The sequence below is a fragment of the Leptopilina boulardi genome, unplaced genomic scaffold, assembly GCF_019393585.1.
Source record: "Leptopilina boulardi isolate dan_hultmark-lab unplaced genomic scaffold, ZJU_Lbou_2.1 LbouV2_328, whole genome shotgun sequence".
Classification (NCBI taxonomy): Eukaryota; Metazoa; Arthropoda; class Insecta; order Hymenoptera; family Figitidae; genus Leptopilina; species Leptopilina boulardi.
Window position 1 is genome coordinate 431,120 of NW_026137894.1, and position 25,412 is coordinate 456,531.

Genomic DNA, 25,412 nt, shown 5'->3' on the forward strand with positions numbered 1-25,412 from the left:
TGTTTACTTAACCTAAAATATGTTATAGTTATAAAAAAAAATTTACTTTTTTAACAAAACTAGATTTTAGTAAAATTTTAATGTTAATTTTCGAATTTATTATAAACAATTTCCACAAAAAAATAGTTTACGAGGAGTGAAACATCACCTTAAAAAAATAACTGTCATTAATATTTGTTTTTGAAAATTAATTTTGTAACTTTTTCTCTTAAAATAACTTAAAAAGCTTATTAGAAAAGATTTTATACATAGGTAAAAGAATTTAAACAAATTTTTTAGGCTTTTTTTATTAATAAACAAACTTTGATGTGAATAATAGCCCCAAAAACGAGGATAATATTCCAACGATTTTAAGTTTCTATAACTCCGTCAAAAAAAAATTTTTTTCTTCACCCAACTCAAAAGATCTTTTCAAAATAACGCAATAGTTAATTTTTTTTTAATTTTGAATTTTAATAACGTGTTAAGTTAAAAAAAAAACTCTTTTGTGGTTATAATTACCCCGGTTGACAATTAAAAATTATTTTTTTTTTGCAATTTGTTTAAAAGCTTAAAAAAAATTTCCAACGATTAAATAGTATTGTACGATTTTGCAATGAAATCTGTAAATACAAAATGATGTATTACATACATATACATATATTGACAAGAGAAAAAAAAGCTCCATCAAAACTTTGAGCACATGACTCTCTGATAGAGAAAACCTCGTGCTTTGATAATAATGTCTTGTATAAGTAATTTAATATTCAAGTTAGTCAGCACTTATTATTCAGTGAGATTCGCACACGAAAATGTCAAATCAAATGAATTACTCAACTTTCGAATCAAATTCATCTCGACAATTATCGCAGTAAGTTTAACAAATATTTGTCAAAACATTATATTATTAATTATTATTTTCGGAAAATTCAATCTATTCTCGTATATTGTGTATGTATATATATAAAAAAAATTTTACTCACGTGCCAAATCAACACCTATTGATAGCGTGAAAACTCGTGATAAAAAAAAGTGAATAAAAAAAAAGTGGGAGCAAATCAGAGGATTATCTTTATAATTGTTACGTGACAAACAACTGAGAAAAAAGTACATCTAACTTATCTATTTTATTAATGTAATACACACCTTATTTGTCTCTAATTTAATCACGATAAGATTTCAAATATATATAAAAATATAATAAAAGAAAATCTTTTAACAAGAATTTTCGAAATTTTTGCAAAATAGATTTTTATAGCAATATTTATTGATATATATAAAACACTTCAGAGTGGGCAAAAAACCATGTTCGTTCTAAAAACGTTTTTAGAACGTTTCATGTCTGCCAAACAATGTTCTAGAACATTATTTGAACTGGAATAAATAGTAAATTTTATTTCAAAATTGAACATCAATTTGAAAATATTATTTTTGTAGTGTTTAAAAGTTTTCTTTTTTTGGAACATTTTTAAATGCATACATTATAAAGCGAGAGTATCACGAAAAAAATGATAAGCAATGATAATGCGAAATTTGGCAGTGGATTCATGATTATTGTGACTCCAAAAACAAGTAAAAGCTCTTGCAACAATAAAGTAAAAAGTGCTTTGTAATTATAATCGCATAAATTAATTAGGTAATAATCAATTTGGAAATTTTTGAATTTTAAAAATATAAATAACTCTTTATTAAAATAACAGAACGCATGATTATCCCATAAAAATGATTAATTATAATTTTCATTTTAAAGAATTTTAGTAGAAATAAATATTTTTTAGAATTTTCATTTTTCAAATTAGCATTTTGACAGAATTTCTTTTTATACAAATTTTTATTCAACGAAATTTTTAGCTATCGAATTTTTATTTGTCCGAAATTTAGAAATGACCGAACAAACAATCGACAGAAAGATTTCGGTGCAAATTTTAAAATTAACCAATTAGAAATTATCAAGAAAATCGTGATTGGTCATTTTTTAAATTTTCACCGAAATCTTTCTGTCGACTGTTTGTTTGGCCATTTGTAATTTCGGACAAATGAAAAATCGGTGTCTTAAAAATTCGGACAAATTTAAATTCGGTGAATTGGGATTTCGGTCATTTAAAAATTCGAATCATATAACATATTTTTATATAAAAAGTCAGAAAGTTAAAAAATAAAATAAAATTGTAAATTAATCTATCTTTATTAAAACATCAGCTTTATAATATTTAATATTAATTATTCAAACCATTTTCCAAAAATATTTTCTAATCGAATAAATAATAAATAACCGATATAATATTTAAATTATAAAAAGTTTCGAGTATATTTTTAAAGTTGTAATATATTGGTATACCTATATGTATGATTTATACAAGAAGTTAAAAATAATCTAAAACAATTATATCAAGATTATATAATAATTAATAAATGCAGAGCAATATTGTGATGAATACATACCGCCTTTGTTAAAATTATCAAATTTAATCATACAATATGTAATCAGTTTATCGATATATTTCTTTCTTTAAATGGTTTATAAAATTTTTTTGTTATTTTTAATTTACAACATTGTTCATTTTTTTTTCTTAAACCAGTTTTGCCAGAAAATACCAGATCATTTAAAAGCATTACGTGACAATCATGTTGGTATATAAAGAATTTTAACGTCATTAAAAATATATTTATCTAATTAAATTATATATTAACAGAATCAATAAATTAATTTTTCAATATATAAATGAGAAACATTTCAATTACCATACAAAAATTATTGTTAAACTTTTTACAATTGAGTAGCTGCCTGCAATAACTCGCCGAGCGCTTGGCCGATCGCTCTAACGCCAGTCAAACGTTCAAAAACGTGAAAAAAATGAAAAATCAAAATTTTGATTTTTGAAAAGTGCAATCTTGTAGGACATAAGATGGCGCATCTTTTTTTCCTTTGAGTTTTTTTTGTAGATCAAAAAATAGAGTTAATATATGCAAAACACTTAAAAATTTTATTTCACAAATTTCATTCAATTTTTAAACATAAATCTTAGTATCTTTGACAAATTTCAATAAATCTTATTGAAAATTAATATACATACGTATTTAGGTCCATAGAAGACGACAACATAATCAAAAATATTAAAATCATCAATTGTTTATTTATAATTAATTGTAAATGAAGACTTGTCAATAATAATGTTTACTTACCTTTGTCGACATAAAGTGTGTGGGGAACTTCAGAGTTGAAGAAACTTCCAGTGAGACATTTGTTTATCATAATGTAAGGAAGTTTTTTGTAAAATATAAAAACAATTTATCAACAACTTTAGAAAATATAGAACATTTAAGAAAACATGCGCGACGCGCTAGCGAGTCTCCGCGCGGAGAATTGCACACAAGAGTTAAGAAGGACGTTATGTTATGTTCTGATATATTATGTTTTGAAAATGGAGCCAACATACTATCACTGTTGATATGTAACAATACACTAATTTCTTAAAAAAATGAAGAAACAGAAAATAAAGATATACCTTAATATTAATTATTAAAAAACTTATTTGCAAACTGCACAAACAGTACATACAAGCACCAAAATATTTTAAAACTATTGATTATTTAGTAAATATTAAAAAAACAGTTGTTCAAATTTAATTTGCATTTTCATAAAATTAACACATATTTTATTTGAAAAACATTTCTAAGAATGTAGTGACAATATTTGTTTCTGTATTTTCGGTCCTCTACAACTCTTGTTTGCAATTCTCCGCGCGGAGACTCGCTAGCGCGTCGCGCATGTTTTCTTAAACGTTCTATATTTTCTAAAGTTGTTGATAAATTGTTTTTATATTTTACAAAAAACTTCCTTACATTATGATAAACAAATGTCTCACTGGAAGTTTCTTCAACTCTGAAGTTCCCCACACACTTTATGTCGACAAAGGTAAGTAAACATTATTATTGACAAGTCTTCATTTACAATTAATTATAAATAAACAATTGATGATTTTAATATTTTTGATTATGTTGTCGTCTTCCATGGACCTAAATACGCATGTATATTAATTTTCAATAAGATTCATTAAAATTTGTCAAAGATACTACGATTTATGTTTAAAAATTGAATGAAATTTGTGAAATAAAATTTTTAAGTGTTTTGCATATATTAACTCTATTTTTTGATCTACAAAAAAAACTCAAAGGAAAAAAAGATGCGCCATCTTATGTCCTACAAGATTGGACTTTTCAAAAATCAAAATTTTGATTTTTCATTTTTTTCACGTTTTTGAACGTTTGACTGGCGTTAGAGCGATCGGCCAAGCGCTCGGCGAGTTATTGCAGGCAGCTACTCAATTAATAACCAAAACCAAAATGTTGGAAATGATAAATACCAAAATAAATACCATAAACCAAAATGATAAATATTGTTTTGTTAATATATGTATATATTGAAATTATTGTATTATATATGTCAAACAGTAGCATAACTTTTATATAGTTTTAAATTACTTTATCTTTATTATCTCTTCAATTATAATCATTCATAATATATATACTTAAAGTACAAATTTTATCTAATTTCACTGCTTGCCTTTTTAACATTGTTGACATTTTAGTTCATTAAAATTTTTATACGATTAGACAATCGCACAACTCTTAATTCTAAATGATAGGTCAATTATTATTATTATTATTAGGATAAGAAATCTACCAAAATCAATGTACGTCATACAGAGGGACCAAAATAGATAGTCATAAAAAGGTAATGAGGATTGATTGTATTATATTTACAATATTATTTTTCATAATAAAAAAGGTGTTTTCTTAAAAAAAAATTGGATATGTAACTCTCAATCTCTATATAAATGTCATATATTTAAAATTTTTCATACAATTTTTCTCTCGCTTTTATCTAAGTGTTTCCCTTTATAATTTTATGAATCAGTAGTTTATTATATATATCATTTATATACAAAATTTATTTAATATAATTTGTGTGTTTTTAACAAATGTTGAAGAAAGAATCTTTTTCTCAAGTAAAGAAACGTTTTTTATAACTGTAATCACATTTGTGATTTTTTTTTAAATTAATGATATCAATATTTAAAAGAACGAAAATCATAAAAGAAATTATAATATAATCGATCACGTAATATTACAGAATTTTTATTTGGGGCACATGAATTTCCCATAAAAATCTTTAATTAGAATTTTCATTTTAAAGAATTTCATTAGAAATAAAGATATTCCATAAGGAATGAACCAAAAATTTTAAAAATTGAGAAAAGTCCTTATTCTGCAATATTACCGAAATAATTATTTTTTAGAAGAATTTTCACTTTTTTGAATTATCATTTGATAGAATTTTTCTTTTTGTACGAATTTTTACATAACAAATTTTTAGCTTCCGAATTTTTGTTTGACATAATTACCGTCCACCTAAGACCTAGTTTCCGTCCAGTTTAATTTTCAAAATAACATTTATAAAAAAATTATTTTCTTTTATTTGTTTACTTAAACTAATAAGTCGATTGCGTGCCAAAAGGAATAAATTATTGTTAAAAAATAATTTAAATTACTATACGAGATATTTGTAAAATGGACGGAAACTGGGACATGGACGGTAACTGATACATCCACGGTAATGTATGAGAATTTTAATTTAACAGAATTCTCATTCAATCGAATTTCATGTGATTCGAATTTTTAAATGCCAAATTTCAATACACAGAATTTTTATTTGTTCGAATTTTGAATTGATAAAATTTTTGAGATACACAATTTTATTTTCATTTGTCCGAAATTACAAATGGCCGAAGAAACAATCGACAAAAAGAATTACTATTTTTAAACGCTATTTTTAAAATTGACCAATCACGATTTTCTTGATAATTTCTAATTGGTCAATTTTAAAAATTGTGCTGAAATCTTTCTGTTGTTTGTTCGAATATTTGTAATTTCATACAAATGAAAATTAAACACGTCTTAAAAGTTCTATCAATTAAAATTTCGTACAAATAAAAATTCGAACAAATTAAATTGGAATTTTTGTCATTTAAAAATTCGAATCAGATAAAATTCGATTAAAAATTAAATTAAATAAATTAAATAAAGAAATTCTATCATATACTAATTCGAAGAATGAAAATTCGTCTAAAAAAATTTCAATTTTTCGTATTTTTATTTAACAAAATCTTCTAATTTAATTTTTATTTGTCTGAAATTGCAAGTTACCGAACAAAACAACAGAAAGATTTGGCGCTATTTTTAAAAGTAACCAATCACAATTTTATGGATAATTTTTGTTTTTTGTTCGGACAAATGAAAATTCTATCAATCAGAAATTCTGTTGAATAATTTTTCGATTAAGTAGGGATAAATTCTGTAGTATGAAAAATCAGTTATATGGAAATTCTATTAAATAATATAGCCTCGCACAAAAAAAGTATCATGTGCGCCTGACCTGAGTACTCTACCCCCATGTATTTTGGTGCGCTGAACACGAATCTGAGGGTAAGAATTGCCCAACACGTCAATATTTTTTCTAACCTCAAATTCTAACAAATTTTTTAAAAATTGGTTGGATTCACTTAAAATACATAACTCTAGGGTTTTTGGGGTCGCTGATTATGAATATGGAGTCAAATTTTCAGAATTCAAAATGGCAGATCCAATATGACGGACGAATTTTTAATTTATTTTTTTTAATTTTCACGTAACTTAGTATCTAGGGGTTTTCGAGGTCACTGATTACAAATTTGAAGTCAGATTTTGAAAATTAAAAATGACGGATCCAATATGACGGAAATTTAAAAGAAAAAATTTTTTAATTTTCAAAATTTGAAGTCAGATTTGTAATTAGCGACCTCGAAACCCCCTAGATACTAAGTTAAATAAAATTACGCATATATGCGCAACTTAAAAAAAGTGATGAAAAACATCTCAAATATTTCTGAAACTGGTTACTCGGAGGCTTTTGGGGTCGCTGATTCCGAATCTGAGGTCGGTTTTTCAAAATTCAAAATGGCGGATCCAATATGGCGGAAGAAAATTTGAAAATATGATATAATTCGCTTGAAAATGGTTACTCAGGGGTTTTCGGAGTCGCTGATTACGAATCTGATATCAGTTTTTTAAAATTCAAGATGGCGGATCCATTATGGCGGAAAATTTTTCAAAATTGATCGGATTCGACTGAAGCTCGTTACTCAGGGGTTTTCGGGCTCGCTGATTCCGAATATGACATCAAATTTTCAAAATTCAAAATGTCGGATCCAATATGGCGGACGACTATCTGAAAATCTAATGCAATTCGCTCGAAACTCGTTACTCGGGGGTTTTCGGGGTCGCTGATTATGAGTGAGACATCAGTGAATTTTAAAAAACTAACATCGAATTAGTAATCAGCGACCCCGAAAATCCCCGAATACACATTTTTAAGAGAATTACATTATATTTTCAAATTGTCGTCCGCCATATTGGATCCGCCATTTTGAATTTTAAAAAACTAACATGGGATTCGTAATCAGCGACCCCAAAAACCCCCGAGTACCCATTTTCAAGCGAATTGCATTATATTTTCAAATTGTCGTCCGCCATATTGGATCCGCCATTTTGAATTTTGAAAATCCGACCTTAGGTTCGTAATCAACGACCCTAAAAACCTTAAGATACCAAGTTTCATAAAAATTCATTAAAATTTTTTTTCAACACACTTTTGGCCCAAATAGTGGAAATCTCGTCGACAGTCAAGGGGTTAAAATAAAATGTCGAGTAAATAAAAAATTTTTAAAAATAAAAAATTCGAACAAATAAAAATTCTGTGAAGTGAATTTTTTCGTTATATAAAAATTCTGTATTAAATGAAATAAATTAAAATTAAGTAACTAAATCAGTTGAATAAAAATTCGACTGAAAAATAATTATATTAAATGAAATTTTATAAAATGTAAATTCTAACGATTTTTTTTAGAAAATATTCATTCGTTCCAAAATTTTGTAAGTTCAACGATTTATTATCAGATAGTCCGCGATCAACAAACTTTTTTTCCGGTTTCACTTTCGTGGACAATTAAAATTTCACATCATTATATATACATATGTATATATATGTATATATATATATATATATTTCATATCAGCGTATGACATATACACACGCCCCCTCCACTAAACCAATGATGTGCGTTCGCGAAAAGCTCGTTTTATATATAAAGCTTTGACCGTTTCTCACTTGAGTACATTCGCTTCGCGCGGGTTTAACACACACGACGAAGCAATAGTCGCACTTCATTTTATAAGCGCGACGACGTGAATTTCATAAACGTGAATACAAAAATCGCACAAATAAAAGTAAAAAAAAAGAAGAAGAAGAAGAAAATAAAATAGTTTAATACTATTTTTAATTGTGTCGTTAAAAAAAAATTAATAATAAACTCTCCCGTTTAAAAAGAGCGCAGTACCGATGAATCGTGAGAGACGAGCAAAACTTCTCGCGGGGTTTTATGAAATTGGCCGGACAATTTGGAAACATTTGTGATTTAAATAAAGAAGAAGAAAAAAAATTGCCAATTTCGACAAAATTAAAATATCTTCTTTTCGATTATAAGGAGTAATTTATTTTTTCAATTTAACAATTTTTTTTTTATTATTTTGAAAAAAAGTCATTTATTTTTAACCAAATAATCGCATATTGAGTTAATATTTAAGTCGACGCATTGTGATTCAACGACTGTGATATCTTTCCTGAGACTAAGTTGTCAACCTTGCCGAACTTCACTATGGCTGAGTAAGTCTCACCTGTTGAATATATTTATTTTATAAATAGAAAAATCACTATATAGTTCAACATATTTCAATAGAACGATTTTTTACCGTTATTTTTTTCATGCTCCTTTTCTTTTTTTTATATTTCTCGTCGCAATAACGACGTTTGGGAGAACTAAAAAAATTATTACGAAACGAATTTAAAATTTACTTTTTATCAGATACATCGGTATTGGTTTATTATTTAAAAAAAAAATTTTAATTCAAATTGGAAACAATTTAAAAATGCAATCGATTGTTTGTAATTTAATTAAAAAATTTTTTTTTTTAATAATAATAATGAACCAATATTAATGTGTCTGATAAGATGTAAATTATAAATTTCCTTATTGCCTGTAACTCAATTCATTTGTGATGTAATGTACTTATAATTGTATTCTATAAGTATAAATATATGTTCAAACACGTCTCAATCAAAATATCATCAGCTGTGTTAACACGCATTGTGAAAATTAAGACGACAAATGTTTATCAATTAATTAAATATTAGATTAAAAATGGTTTTTTAATATTTTGGACTTTCCTGAAATTTTGTTTTATTAAAAATATTTTTCTGAAGAATAAAGAGAAATTTAATATATGACGACAATAATACAAAAATTTTTTTATTCTAACCACAAATAAAATTTATGATTTGAGTGGTCAACAGTGGATCAATGGTTTACAGTGGAACATTTCAGTTTTCTGGAAAATCGATTAGAAAAATTATACCAAACTTTAAATATAAAAATAAGTTGGTATATGTAAACTTAATTTATATTTAAAATTTGGTAGAGTTTTTTTTGAATCATTTTTCAAAAAACTGAAATGATCCACTGTAGTCCACTGTTGCTCACTCTCTCCTATATTTGAATTAAAAAAATCGATTTTAATAAATAAAGGTTTTAGGCAAATTTTTTTTTATTTACCATACAGTTTGTCAATTTATTAAAAATAATAAAATAAAATAAATAACGTTATATTCATTTAAATTGTACTAAAAAAAAATTTATTTAGCGCAAATAAAATTTTTAATTTGCTACTAAAATTGTATTTAATAAAAATTAGAAATTTGTAACAAATATATTTATTTAACTTTGAGAGAAAAAAATAAATTTTCCTTTTTGATAAAAGTATACGTGACTACAATAAATTGTAAAAAAAAAAGAAAAATATATTAAATATAGAAATAAATTTTTATGTAAGAAAAAAAAATTTATGTAAATTTAATTTTTTTCTGGTGTGTATTTGTTTATCGCGAAAAATGGAAATGAAATATATATATATATATTTATATATGTCTATATATTATGACCTTCGTGTATAATATTGACTTTCTCCCATCATGAGGGCATTAAACTGTAAAAAGATGAACAACTTATTTTCTACGGGAATTGCGTCATCAGAATCCTACAAATGACGCGAACCACAAAGTTTGAATTTATGCGGTGCATTTCTCCTCCACGTGATTCTAAAAGCACTCTCTCGAATCGATCGCGAGTGATGAATAAAACTGTATATATTCATAGACGCAACCTACACTTTGGCTATTTCAACAAGAGATGTAATGCCAATTAATTCGATTAGCACGAGGTTCTTGCGATAAAAAATTGTTTTACGAAATTTTTATTTCCTATATATATATATATATATATATTAAAAACAAGTCATCTATTTATTTGTTTATTAATTATACAATAGTGGAGTAAACAAATAGTTATAATTATATAAATTTTTAAATATTATTAATATTAATTGCTAAATGAATTATAAAATTAAATAATTTGTATATAATTATATTTTACTTCAACAAATGTTTTTATAAAATAATTTTGTTTATTTTTAATTAAATACGCTAATATTTGATAAATAATAATCCCATTGTTTTCATTGAATAAATATTTGACATTTTTGTTTGATTAATAAGAAAATGGTATTTAATTAAATATTAAAATAATGAAATAATATTTTTTCTCTAAAAATGCAAACTTTAAGAATTTATTAATTTTTTAAGCCATAAAATTTATAATTTGATTTATTACATAAACTATTGAGAATAATTAATGATTAGTAATTATTTATAATAATTATTTGACAAATAAAAATAATATTAATTTACAAATATTCAATGAATTAATATTAATAATTAATAAGTTAATAATTATTATTAATTATTAATAATTTAATTCGTTAGTAATTATTATTAATAATTAGTAACAATTAATAATTTGTAAAAAATATTCATTTCAAAAAATATGTTAGAAAGGAAAATGATGAAATGAATGTAAAAAACACCTTAAGGAATATATAAAATTAAACTCAATTACTACTACTATAAACTACATTTTTAAATTTAAAATAACTTTTCGGCTCAAATGAAAATATTTTTCCAAAATAAAATTTATTTTCAATTTTCCAAAGCTTTTCCGTTAGTTTAACCTAAATTTAACGAATTTTGCAAAACTAACAAATATAATGTAGATCAAAATATTTTCCTTAGTAAATGTTTAATATAAAATTCGGGATAAAATTTAAAAAATTTACTTTCTAAATTTAAATCAATGAGATTTTACTGACGAAATAGTTGAAATTTAACACTAAAATTCAGTTATTATTGATATAATCAATTAAATCTGTTTTACCGACCTATCAAGTCAGGATTTTGATTTGGCCAGGTCCAAGTGAGGCAGCGCCATCTACATTGAAACTAAAATTTTGGAAAATTTTCAACAGCCTTTTCTTGAAAACAAGAAGGTAAAATGCTTTTTCCTTTATGGATAATTGATTATTGGCAAGATATACACCAGCTAAAACTTTTTTTGAGTTAAAATAATAAAAAAAATGTCATGTCAATAAATTAAATATGAGCACTTTTTTCACAAAAACTGTAACAGTACTTTCTCAGAAATTACAATCAAAAATGCAATTTCCATTTGGAAAATTAATAAACGCTAAAAAATACACGACCTAAGATTTACCAATCACGAAAATAACAAAAAAAAATTTTATTAAATACTTAACATATTGATACTGCTTTACTGATTGTGACAGCCCTTTGGTAAATTATGTATTTCAGGTGGTTAGCAACAGCGCCAATCTCCTCCTTTCGGCAAAACTGCGAAACGTCTGTTGACATATATAACCTGCCAAACGGCTGTCACAATGAGTAAAATATGTTATGTTAAAATACTTTTTTTTTGTTATTTTCGTGATTGGTAAATCTTAGGTCGTGTATTTTTTAGCGTTTATTAATTTTCCAAATGGAAATTGCATTTTTGATTGTAATTTCTGAGAAAGTACTGTTACAGTTATTGTGAAAAAAGTGCTCATATTTAATTTATTGACATGAAATTTTTTTTATTATTTTAACTCAAAAAAAGTTTTAGCTGGTGTATATCTTGCCAATAATCAATTATCCATAAAGGAAAAAGCATTTTACCTTCTTGTTTTCAAGAAAAGGCTGTTGAAAATTTTCCAAAATTTTAGTTTCAATGTAGATGGCGCTGCCTCACTTGGACCTGGCCTTAAAAAAAACTTCTTAGCTGCACAAAAATAAAAAATAATTATCGCCTGGGATGAAACCATATAATTACTGTATATTTTTGGAGTAGCTGAAATCGAATATAAAGTTCATTTTACCCCATTATGTTAGATTTTTAAAATAACCTTTAAAAAAAGAGCACAAATTCCTTGCGGCCTAACAATCAAACCAATTTTTTACATTCTTGTGAAGATTTTTTGAGGTTATGTCAAAAATTTGACATGTTGAGGTAAATTGTACTTCGGATTTGGTTTTAGCGAATCCAAAATTATATAGTAAATATACCCTAATCCCCCGGGGCAGATGTTTTTTATTATACTGTAAAGTTGTTTTGAGGTTATGTCAAAAATTTCAAATAATAGGGTAAAATAATTAACTTGGCTACAAAAACAAAATTTACAAAATACAGCACAAATATACCCCCACAGCACCGAAACTTTCCTAAAGATTTCCTAAAGATTTATTTGAAATGTTCGGATAATATTTAATTGCAATACGTTTATTGAAAGTTATGTAAAGATTTAAATGTTGCAATTGAATAAATGTTTAGCGCAAAACTTTCACTAAACTTTGCAATTAAATATTCCGAACATTTAAAATAAATCTTTAGGAAATCTTTAGGAAAGTTTCGATGCTGTGGGGGTACAAAATACAAGAAAAGCAAAAAAAAAAAAAAATGAAAAAAAATAATAATAATAAAAATTTAAAAAAATACAAAACTGCAAAATACAAAAATTAAAAAATAATTAAAATAAAATAAATGGAAAAATGAAACAAAATTTTATTAAAGCAAAAAAAAAATGCCAATGATGATATAGGTATTAATTGTTAAATATAATTAAGTAATTATATAACAATGATGAATATTGAAATATATATGATGGGAAAATTATAATGAAAATACCACAGCTAATTAAATGATTTTGTCAAGAACGTGATGAACAGATCAGTCACCGTGAATTATTTGCAATGGTATAGAGATAACGCGTTGAATCTATTTAATGTTCATGATGCAATTAGTCTATTAATATGCAACGTTATATACATATACAAATTGTCGGTCAAGATAGACTCTGTGGAGACATTTCAACTAGACAGAGTGGGATTCTATCATAATTAACAAGCCGTATATATATATATATATACCTATACATGAAATAAATATCGAATCTAATTAATATATTTTATTCAGTATTATAATATTATATTTCACTATTTTTTTTCCGATTACATTTGATTTTATTTTTCAATACGAACCGATGGACTGACAAACAGACAGATAGACACTTTTTGTATAAATATGCGAAAAAAAAACAAATATTTGGTTCAAAAATTTTTATTTTTATTTTCAAATATTTATTTCTTTTAATTTTCAAAATAAATATATTTATTTGTTTCAAATAATATACATTTCATTTTGTTTGCAAATAAAAAGTTTATTGGTATCAAATAAAATTTTAAGTTGAAACAAATAATATAAAATTTTTAAATATAAAAAACAAATATAAAATTATAAATTATAATAAACAAATATAAAAAAAATAAATATAAAAACAAATATAAAACCAAAAAATATAGAAAAAAAATATAAAAAAACAAAAAAAAAGTAAAAAAAATTATTTACCTCTGAGACAAATATAGATTTTTATTATTAATTCAAATTATACGCAATTATTATACAATATTTATTTGATTCGAAAAAAAAAGTTTCTTTGGATATAATATATGGAACTGGGGTTCTTCTATCTTTAAATATTTATGTAAGTGTAAAAAAGAAATTTAATAAAATAAAGAATATTCCTTTAATTGTATGAAACGAATGCTTTGTTTGTCTGGTTTTATTCAAGCAAAGTTTATTCACTTTTAACTAAATGTTGTTTTGACTCATCCTAACACGCAAAGAAAAGCTGATATTAAAAAAAAACTGTTTTCAAATAAACAATTAATTTATTTTCAATAAATAATAAAAATTGACAAATAGTTTAAATAAAATATGTTTCATTCAACAACAATAACAATAACAATAACAATAATAATAATAATAATAATAATAATAATAATAATAATAATAATAAACAATGAGTTTTAATAGTAATTTAATTAATTATTATTAACAGAATTTTTTTAAAAAAATGTTTTCTACTTTGAAACAATAATATATGCATTTTCTTTTTTTTCTGTATGCAATTATTGGTTTGATTCTTCACTGCCCTTGACGTTAGTTTTTTTTTTATTTATATATTTTTATTTATATTGAATAAAGACGACGCACATAAATGATGCATAAAAACTTCCAGTACAAATTTCGAATTCTCTTTGTGTAATTTCTCTTTGTACTATATACGTATGTATATATGAATATTCTTTTATCAAGGAAACTGTACATTTTTTTTCTCGCATTTCGATAAACAAAAGCATTGTGCAAAAATAATAAAAAAATAACAAATATTCCACTGATAAAACTAGTACCTGAGTAGATTAAAATATTAAGTCACTTGATGTTTTCAAGATTTCACATTATATATCAACAATATTATTATTCCCTCATATTGTCATATATTTTAACAAAATATGCAAAATAACAATATAAAATTTTGCACTTTATATATATATATATAGCAATAAAAATCAATTTTTATATTTTGATTTTGTTATGATATATTTTATTTTTCTTTGAAAACTTTATTTTTGATCATTATTTTTCAGTATTTAAAGCGTTTTGTAAAATAAACTATTAAAAAAAAAAAAAAAAAATGTTTTAAAATATTCCATTTCTTTAGACGTATTTTAATATACCTCGTCTTATTACTGATAGAAAATTTACTCTTTCATTAAAAAAAAGACATCTCACAAACTACTCGGTAAACTATCAATTATTATTCTTTTTTACTCTGATAGTTTTTTTTTTACCTTAACTGTTGTGTTACTTTTTTTTAAGGAAACACTTTACTTTGCTTTTAAAATAATATTAATAAAAATTTATATATATATACATTTAATTATTATTATTTTTATTATTATTCATATTAATATTTTTATAATTTAAAAAAATTAATAACTTTGAAATAAATTTTTTTTTTAATTTCAAACTTCCAAGAATATAAAAGAAAAATATAAATAAATTAATTCACATTCTTAGGGATTTTATTTATTTCTATAAAATAAAATTATTTTTTTTTTTACTATTATTTTATATATAAAAGCGTATGAGTTAATAGCAATTACTTCAACACATTTATCGAACTACACGCGCGTCTAAACATAGTATAAGAAACGTTCTTTTCAAGGTTTGAGGGTTACGGTCATGGCTTTAATCACAAAAAGTATAGGAAAGTTTATTCGACAAATTTCAAAAAAAAAAAAAAATTAGTCACAATTTCATTTATTACCTATAAATAAAAATGTATAAATAAGAGAAAAAATAAAATTATTAAAATAATAAAAATTAATTTATGTCATACTTCATTAATTGTTGATAATAATAATAATAATTTATAATATATAATAATTATTATATTAATGAATTTTATATAAACATTCGTAAATTAAAAGTATAAATATTCCAATAACAAACATATTGTTTTAAGAGAATATTACGAATTTCAAAAATAATCAAAAAACCGGTTGTACGTTGAGATCAGAAAAACATGCGCCTGAAATTCTGAATGTTTAAATGAACGAAAAATTTGTTTACTAATTTTTTAACTTCAAATTTTATAATAAAATAGATATTGCTTTTTGAATCTAAAAATAAATTAACAAAATTATTAAATGTTTAATGTAGTTTATTTTTTATTTTTTATTACTGTAGTAATTTTTTAAAAATTTTGAAAATAGACAAACAAATTATTTCGTTCATTTGAACTTTCAGTATTTGAGGAACATTAGGAAAAAAATTCTAACTTATTGTTAAAAAATATTTATTAAAATACAAAAAAATAATAAATAAACGGAAAAAATTGTTTTTGACATTAAAATTAGAAAGTTAAAAATTTTTTATGTCTATAATAATATGTTGAAAAAAATATTTACCTTCTTCGTTCGCAAGTTATTATATAAAATAAATATTTTTTATACTTATTAACTTTTGGTTTTTATAATTATTATTTTTTTATTGTCAATATGAGCTATTTTTTTTCTCATTGACGTTAAAATTATTATTGCAAAAAATGTTACATTTTTTCAATATTTAATAATAATAATTATTATTTATTTATTTATATATACACGAGCGTACAAAAAGAAAGAAATGAGAAATAATAATAATAATAATAATAATAATAATAATAATAATAATAATGGTGTAAAAGAGCTAAATTTTTCATTTATTTCGAATGAAATTTTATTTTTATTGTAAATGTATAGACTTATTAATTGATCGAGAGGATGACTTATATAACTTATAAATAAATAAAATTTCTGAAAATTTCACTTAAATTCAAATTTAAATAAAAATATTGTTTACATTATTTTTTCCTTATATTTTTACGTTCAATATATATCATTTTTAAACTGTTATCTGAATGTCAGCTGAAAGACAGTATATATATAGCTGTGACAATGTACAATATACAGATGACTTTCCACCAAGTTGCAAAACTCTAATTCTGATTGTCATCTGAATTAAAATAAAAGTCATTTCAAATTTAAAACAAATTTAAAATTTAATTTATAATTGTCTTTTTTCTATATTTTTCGAACAATTATTAATTTTTTTTTTTTTACTGCAAGCGTCATTGAGATTATAAACTACATTTATTTATATATTTCAAAACTATATAAATAGTACGGATTTCACCTCAGTATTCATCACTTATTTTCTTGACTAAATGGGATTTGGCTGTACTTACGTGAATTCATTACACCTAGTGGTGTGATGAAAAACTTCATAAAATATTTTTTCAAAATTTTTAAAATCAACAAGTACATGAAATTTTGAAAATTTTTACACTTTATTTTTTAAAGTTATGTAAGTGGTTCGAATTAACTGATTTTAAATTTTTACATCCGATTCAGTCAAGAAAATAAGTTTGATAAACAGAAGCGGAGAATCTATACCAAAATATAAAGATAACACAGGTTAACACTGATTTTGGTGCGGTAAATGTCAAATTTGTTACTGATATAGGTTTTTTCATGCTGAACATGAATCCGTAAACGAAAAGTTCCTATTTGCTCTAGTTTTTGAGAAAAAACGGGTTTAAAATGTCAAAAAAAATCGCGTTTTTGTCAAACTTTGAGTATCTCTAGCACTGAAACAAAAGGTCGTAGAACCTTCCACTTGGGCTTAAATTTAAGATTAATGTTTCAACAATAATCCCCAAAAATTATCTTTCTTAAATACCATGACTTCAAAGTTATTTGTAATCCATTTTTGAGTTGCAAAAATTAATTTTGGAATAATTTGAGTGCGTACCTCCAGTGATGAAATGAAAGGTCATATAACCTTTTTTTTGGGCTTAAACTAAAGATTGAACTTTAGACTACAATCCCTGAAAAATAATTTCCAGTACCTTAAGCCCTTCGCAGTCTAGTAGAAAAATCGTTTGTGGGCTCAAAACAGTCAAAAAAAAAGTTTCTCAAAAAATAACATATCATATAGTATTAAAAGTTTTTTGGGTCACTGAATCCAGATTTAAGGTCAAATTAAAGAATTTCAAATGGCGGAAAAATTTAAAGTTGATTCGATTTGTTCAAAATTTGGTACTCGGGGTTTTTGGGGTCGCTGAATCCAAATTTAAGGTCAGATTTAAAAAATTCAAAATGGCGGATCTAATATGGCGACCCAATATGGTAGAAAATTTTTAAATTGATTCGATTCGTTCAATATTCGGTACTTGGGGATTTTTTAGGTCGTAGCGACCCTAAAAACTTCCGTAATCCATATTGGATCCGCCGTTTTTAATTTTTTAAATCTGACCTCAAATTTGGATTCAGCGACCACAAAAACCCCCGAGTACCGAATTTTGAACGAATCGAATCAATTTTAAAATTTTACTACTATATTGGATCGCCATATTAGGTCTGCCATTTTGAATTTTTTTAATCTGACCTCAAATTTGGATTCAGCGATCCCAAAAACCCCCGAGTACCGAATTTTGAACGAATTAAATCAATTTAAAATTTTTTCTCCATATTGGGTCCGTCATTTAGCCAAAAACCCTAAAGGAACCATTTTTATGCAAATCTAGTCAATTTTTAAATTTTTTTTAGACGCCATACTGGATCCGCCATTTTGAATTTTTTAAATCTTACCTCAAATTCAGATTCAGCGACCCCGAAAACCTTAATATATCCATTGAGACTCAAATCGAATTATGTTTAGTATTTTTTTTCTAATGGGGACATATATGTCCAAAATCACAAAGGTGGCACGACTTTTTTTTGGACATAATTGGGCCATTGACTGACAAAGGGTTAAAAACTCAAAGTCATTAGTAATAAATTGTTTACTTTTGACAAAGAAAGCTATTTTAACAATGGTTACCAACAATTTTGAGGTTATTGTTGCATCAATATAATTTTTAGGGATTGTAGTCTAAAGTTTAAACTGTATAGTTTAAGCCAAAATAAAAAGTTCTATGGCCTTTTGTTTCATTGATAAAGGTACGCGCTCAAACTTTTCCAAAATTAATTTTTGCGACTCAAAAATGTAATACAAATGATTTTGAGGTCATGGAGCCTTTTGAGGATTGTATTAAAAACATTAAGCTTCAATTTAATAATAGAACGTCCAAGCGCCCGTCCTGCCGGAAGGCTTTTTTGGATGGCCCTATATATATGAGGGTGGTAAAAAGGGAACTCAAAATTTTTTTCTGTCACCCTTTCTTATTAAAGTAGACGTAAAAACGAAAAAATTCATGCGTTAGACTTAAAAAAAAATAATATTAAACCATGTTTCGAAGCCTTCAAACTTTGCATGTTTGCAACAAGCCAAAAAAACAGTTTTTCGTAAATTCACTGTAAAATCTACAAAAACCAATATTTTTCGGTCTACCTACACTCATTTTCTTCTTAAGCCTTCAGAGAATAAAATGTGATAGTTTATTTTTAATAAAATTCAGTTTAAATATTTTTTTGGATTCGTCAAAAATACCCTATAAAAACGTCCTTTTTCTTTGAATTCCCTAGCCTAGGGATTTTAATTTACAAACATTATGTTTACATGCGCTAAAAGCTTGTGTTTTTACCTTTCCAACGATATATTTTACTTTTGGATTATCTGAATCCATGTTAATTTTATAAAGCGATTTCGGAGGGACTCACGTGAGTCTTTTTCATCCTGCCGGAAGGCTGTTGGACGTTCTATCATTAAGCCCAAGTGGAAGGTTCTACGACCTTTTGTTTCAGTACTAGAGGTACTTAAATTTTGCCAAAAATGCGATTTCTTGACATTTTAAAGCCCTTTTTTAACTGAAAAACTAGAGCTGATAGAAACTTTTCGTTTACGGATTCGTGTTCAGCATGAAAAAAAAACCTATCAAAAACAGCTTTGACTTTTGCCGCACCAAAAGAATTTTCTAATTTTGTTGGCCTGTGTAATAAAGAAATTCTAAAATCTGATAAATATTTTTCTTTTATAGAAAATCAACAGAGATTCTTGATCCAGAAAAAGCGTCACTGGTTGATTCAGGACGTCTGCCAACGATACAACACACAACACTCCTGGAGAGTGAGAAACAGGCCCTAGGAACAAATGGAAATTATATTTATCAACATGATGATAAACGAGCGAGGGGCAGTGCTTTTAGACAAATTTTAGCCGCAATTGTCGCACAATTAGGAACTATTAATACGGGAATGGTTTTTGGCTTTGCAGCAATTGCCAATGTACAATTACAAGATTCAAATGACACTTTAGTGACCACCAGCAACGAAAGAACATGGATTGGTACGTATTTATTTTTTATTTTAAAAAAAGGCAAAAAAAAATATTTTATTCACCTTGCCAAAAAAGTTATTTCATTTCAATTCATCTGAATTAGTTTTTTTTTTACTGCGATGCGTTTAGTACGCTATTTTTTATTTATAGTTAGTAGATTCTTATGGTAATGTAATCTACTGTCTTTTTCTCGACGTGAAGTTGTAAATTTTTTTTTTTTTATCTCTTGACAATGTTAATACTACTATTTAGTATAATTTTCCTTTGCAAGAAAAGAGATTTTTAAACTTTTTACATTGCATTCTCGTTTTCTGAAATAATGGTGAGCATCGGGAAGTAATCTCCTACTTTGAAAATTGAATATTGTTAGAACCCATCAAATTCAGTGATTCTCCTTGAAAATTCATCACTTGCCGAAAACGAAGAAGGTATAAAAACACCTTAAGGGTGTCGAACGATCTCTGAAATTCTTTGGCAAGGAGAAACCTTTAATTATCGCCCTATAAAAACGGCACTGAACGTGAAAATGATAAACATTTATTTTAAAATAATTTTTTCTCAAAACACAAACAGTTTTTACAAAATCGGCTAAAACATCAAGGATCCTTATCTTATAAATTTACTAAATTCGAAAGATTGTACGAATCCATACAAAAACAAGATTGCAAAACGGAAAGTAATATAATGGCAGGTACATTACGTCCTGCCGCCGTCAGATGGCAGAAGCATGCAGGGAGCATAAAGTCACAGTTGTTATTATATTACTTTCCTACTTTTCGTTTTTTATATAGATTCGCATAATCTTTCGAATTTAGGAAATTTATAAGATAAGGATCCTTGGTGTTTTGGCCGATTTTATAAAAAGTGTTAGTGTTTCGAGAAAAAATTATTTTAAAATCAATGAGATCTCCCCATGCCAAAGAATTTCAGAGACCGTTCGACACCCTTAACTCTGTTTCATTTTTTCAGTAACATTCGTAATTTATTAACCAAAAGTACACAAAACGTTTGGAAATTTGTGTCCCATTCATAAATGATTAACTAGTCCTAGTTAAGGAAAATTACTGCAAACGATAGTAAATTTACATTTTTGACGATCATTTTCACGAGTGGACATTGCAATCATTTTCAGCTTACTTGGGAAGCGATTATAAGAAATGATTTCCTGCCACTCACTATCAATATATTTAGAAAATGAAAATAATAAATATAATTCTATTCTTTTACAGCCAGTACTTCGGCAATTGGAACCCCCATTGGTTGCTTACTATCCGGCTATCTGATGGACATTTTCGGTCGTAAGGCATCGCTAATTGTCACCGAGGTACCAGCACTATTTGGATGGATTCTCATATCGTGTGCAACTAATGTGAACATGATTTACGCTGGAAGATTCTTCACTGGTCTTGGCTCGGGAATGGTTGGCGCTCCAGCTCGTGTCTATGCGAGTGAAGTAACACAGCCACATTTGCGAGGAATGTTAACAGCATTTGCGAGTGTTGGCGTCAGTACCGGTGTTCTCATTGAATATTCTCTAGGCAGTTTACTCTCATGGAATGTGTGCGCTGCAATAAGTGCTATTCTTCCACTTGCCGCTCTTCTTCTTATGTTCCTCTTTCCTGAGACTCCATCGTTTCTTATTTCACAAAATAAACCAGAACAAGCGAGAATATCGTTACAAAAATTTCGCGACAGCAATTACAATTTAGATAAGGAGATGAATCTTCTTCTTAATTTTTCAAATAAAAATAATATCAAAAGACTTACGGGCTTTAGGGAAATAACCAATGCCTTACTAAAACCAAATGCCGTTAAACCATTCCTCATTCTTATGCTCTATTTTCTCATTTATCAATGGACTGGAACAAATGCTGTGACTTTTTATGCGGCAAAAATATTTCAAGATTCTGGAGCGACAATCAATAAATATTTGGCAACGGTGATTATTGGAATTGTTAGGCTTGTCTTTACGATTGTTGCCTGTATTTTATGTAGACGATGTGGAAGAAGACCACTAACAATGATCTCTGCCTTTGGCTGTGGAGTTTCAATGTTGGCCTTTGGAATTTATGAATGGATCAAAGTTTATTGGACTGATAATAATATGGAGCATAGTTGGACATGGTTTCCTGTTTTTTGCCTCATTTTCTACACTGCAGCTTGTACACTTGGTTTCCTGGTGATTCCATGGATTATGATTGGTGAACTTTATCCAATTCAGGTGCGAGGTGTTCTTGGCGGTTTCACTACAATGTCAGCGCACGCCTTTGTATTCACTGTAGTTCAAACATTTCCACTTTTAACTGAAACCATAACTATTCATGGTACTTATCTTTTATATGGTTTTATATCAATATTCGGTATGGTGTACTTCTATTTGTGCTTGCCGGAAACCAAAGGCAAAACCCTACAAGAAATTGAAGACTATTTTTCAGGTAGAAGCGATACATTGAAAACGGGACTTAACAGTAAAATGTGGATGAACAAAAAATTGAACATTGAAAAGGGACAAGTATTGCCTTAATAATGATGATGTCTCGGAATTTTTATTGTGCGAACAAAAAAAAAATCCAATTTAATTTCGAGTTTTTTTTTTAAATGAAACTTAATATTTATATATTTTTAAAGACATTATTGAATTTTCCATTTTTTGTCGAATTATTTCAGCAGAGATAAAAAAAAATATTTGTTTTTTAAAAAAAGTGACTTTGTCACTTTATTTTGTGATAGAATCGTACTCGCAAATTTACCGTCGCCATCGATATTAGGATTACGACAATTATATGAATAGAAAAAAAAAGTAGGATTTTTATTTTAGAAAATCAATGTCATTGCGATCTTTACTCATTTATATAAGAATCAATGGACTCAAAACTTTATTTTGTTATATAAACAAATATTATTGACAATTTTAAATTAAATCTTCATATTATATGAAGAATATTTTTTGCCTTTAGTACTTATTAATTTTTTTTATATAAAAAAAAAAAAAAATTGTAAATAATCTTTTGTTAGTGTTCAAGTGAACTGATCAAATATATATGAAAAATAAATAATAATATATTTTATATATATAAAAAAATGAAAATATTGTACCAAACTGTTTAGAACAGAAAAATATCTTCAAAGTGCTCTTATTTATTTGTAAAACGTTTTATTTAATGTTTAATTAAGCGGCAAGATAGAATTAAGTATTAAAATAAATAATTATATTAGTCTCTTACCGAAAAAAGGATTGCCAAGATATTAAATTGTAAAATCAGTATGAAAATGTATATAAAATTTTCGTGTTCGTATATCTTTTTTTTTTTTTATTTAATTTTTATCAACACGAAACGAGTGCCAATGAGAAGAAAAGAAAAATGTAAATAGCATTATCTTAAATCGTTGTATTTTAATTGTATATCTAGATAGATCTCATTCAAAACTATTTTTATAATAAAGATACTTTTTAAATGAAATTAATTAATGTAATTATTCCAATGTGAATGAAATTAAAGAAAGGGGCTTTTTGTATTTATTTTAGGATATTGGAAATTAACACATTTTAGATGTCTCAAAAATGAATTAAATTATTTTGAAAAAATAACATATTAAATAATCAAAAAAAATAAACATCTCTTAAAAAATATATCACCAATTTTATTTATCAAAGATTTTTTCTTTAAAAAATATAACTTTAAATTTGAGATTTCTTTTTATGAATATTTATCAGATTAGACTGTTCAGTCTTCTTGCTTTCTAAGTTGCTCTTAATAACATGCGATTGTTAGGTCACGTGATCATGACAATGTTAAATTCTTCGATCAATTTTTTCGTATAATTTTGTGTTAATTTTTTTTTTTTTAGTTAGTGACGTCATTCCTTATATTTTCTAACGATTTTCATGTATTTTATAATAATTAATTCAATAAATATTACAATTTTTGGACATCACAGTCTTTCATCAACATATTTTAGATTTCTCCATAAAAAATAACAACTTAATCCATGTTGTATTTTACAAGAAAAGTGGTCGAAAAGTTAATATTGTGGCAATCACGTAATCTAACAATGCTGTTAAGTTTCTTCTTTGGTTTTTCATTTTTCGATTCGCTTTTTCTTTTTGTTGACTATTCATTAGAACGAAATTTCTCATTTTGATTTTTCTGATTATAGTATTTAATTGTTGAATAGAATCCAAAATTACAATAGTATTTAATTTATTTTTCTGTAGTCTGTCCAATACTCGTTTGTTTTTATCTTCTAATTGTTTAGAAATTTTATTGATGTGTTTATCTAAATTTTATTCTTGACTTAGGGTGTCTACTAGTCCTGGAAGTCCTGTTGACAAAATGTCTTGGAATGTCCTTGAAAGTCCTGGAATTTTAATTTTTGTCCTTGAATTTTTAATATTTTGCTTTTAAATTTTCAAAAATTTCTAATTTTGTCAATCAAGTTAAAAAAAATTTATTAAATAAGTAAAATGAAAATTTACTTAAGAAATTAATTAATTTTTTAATAATTTATGAAAACAATAGTTGAACTAAAAATTTTTTTATTCCTTAAAGTCATCCAATTTAATGTCCTGGAAAAATAAGAAAGGAGGAGGGTTAATAAGGCCGTTTTTTGGGCCCAGGACGTCGCATTTTTTCCATTGCATATCTGAATAGTATGCGTCAAGAGCTTTCCAAAACACACAATAAAAACCATTTTACGTTGGGATAAGTGGTAGTTATGCTTCATCAAAGTTAGAAAAACTTTGCAAAATAAGGAGTAAAAGTTTACTCTATAAAATATTAAGAAACAACAGCAATTGCACGAAACTTGTTACTCGGGGGTTCTCAGGGTCGCTGATGACGAATCTAATGTCTGTTTTCAAAAATCCAAGATGGCGGATCCAAAATGGCGCATGAATTTTTAAAACCAGTTGTAAATTCAGATGTTCATTACATGAACATTTTGCTTCCTCTTTACGATCAGCAAAAAAATTTGCTTCCTCGTGGAGAGAGCAAAATTTTATTGACAAAATGTGAATTTTTGATTTTTTAACTTTCATTAATTCTTTAAATTTACCTCAAATGTATACTTTATATATATCGATCGATTTGTCTTGACGTAAGGAATATGATTTTATTATATATAATCTAAAATTTTTCTATTTAAAAATTTTTTCGATTAAAAAATAATTTTTGGAAAAAAGACGATAAAATTTTTTTTTGGGGGTATTTTTCAAAATCCTTTGGTCAGATT

At 25.7% G+C, this 25,412-nt stretch overlaps 1 protein-coding gene across 2 annotated transcripts; it reads left to right on the top strand.

Moving 5' to 3' along the window:
- The first annotated feature begins 759 nt into the window (after nucleotides 1-759).
- On the top strand, nucleotides 760-24,113 carry LOC127285048 (facilitated trehalose transporter Tret1-like). 2 transcript variants are annotated; one of them, XM_051310843.1, is made up of 3 exons: nucleotides 760-850; nucleotides 19,882-20,189; nucleotides 21,410-24,113. In XM_051310843.1, exons 1-3 carry the CDS (start codon nucleotides 792-794, stop codon nucleotides 22,702-22,704), a joined length of 1,662 nt encoding a protein of 553 aa, XP_051166800.1. In that variant the 5' UTR covers nucleotides 760-791; the 3' UTR covers nucleotides 22,705-24,113. The 2 variants fall into 2 exon arrangements, with proteins under 2 accessions (XP_051166800.1, XP_051166801.1); XM_051310844.1 differs by lacking the exon at nucleotides 760-850 and adding an exon at nucleotides 8,181-8,740.
- The last annotated feature ends 1,299 nt before the right edge of the window (nucleotides 24,114-25,412 follow it).

What these genes read in the sequence shown, in the direction of transcription:
- LOC127285048 (XM_051310843.1), top strand. Translation starts at nt 792, where the DNA reads ATGTCAAATCAAATGAATTACTCAACTTTCGAATCAAATTCATCTCGA. An exon ending in TCATCTCGACAATTATCGCA is followed by an intron (nt 851 to 19,881) that starts GTAAGTTTAACA and finishes TTTCTTTTATAG; the next exon opens with AAAATCAACAGAGATTCTTG. An exon ending in CAACGAAAGAACATGGATTG is followed by an intron (nt 20,190 to 21,409) that starts GTACGTATTTAT and finishes ATTCTTTTACAG; the next exon opens with CCAGTACTTCGGCAATTGGA.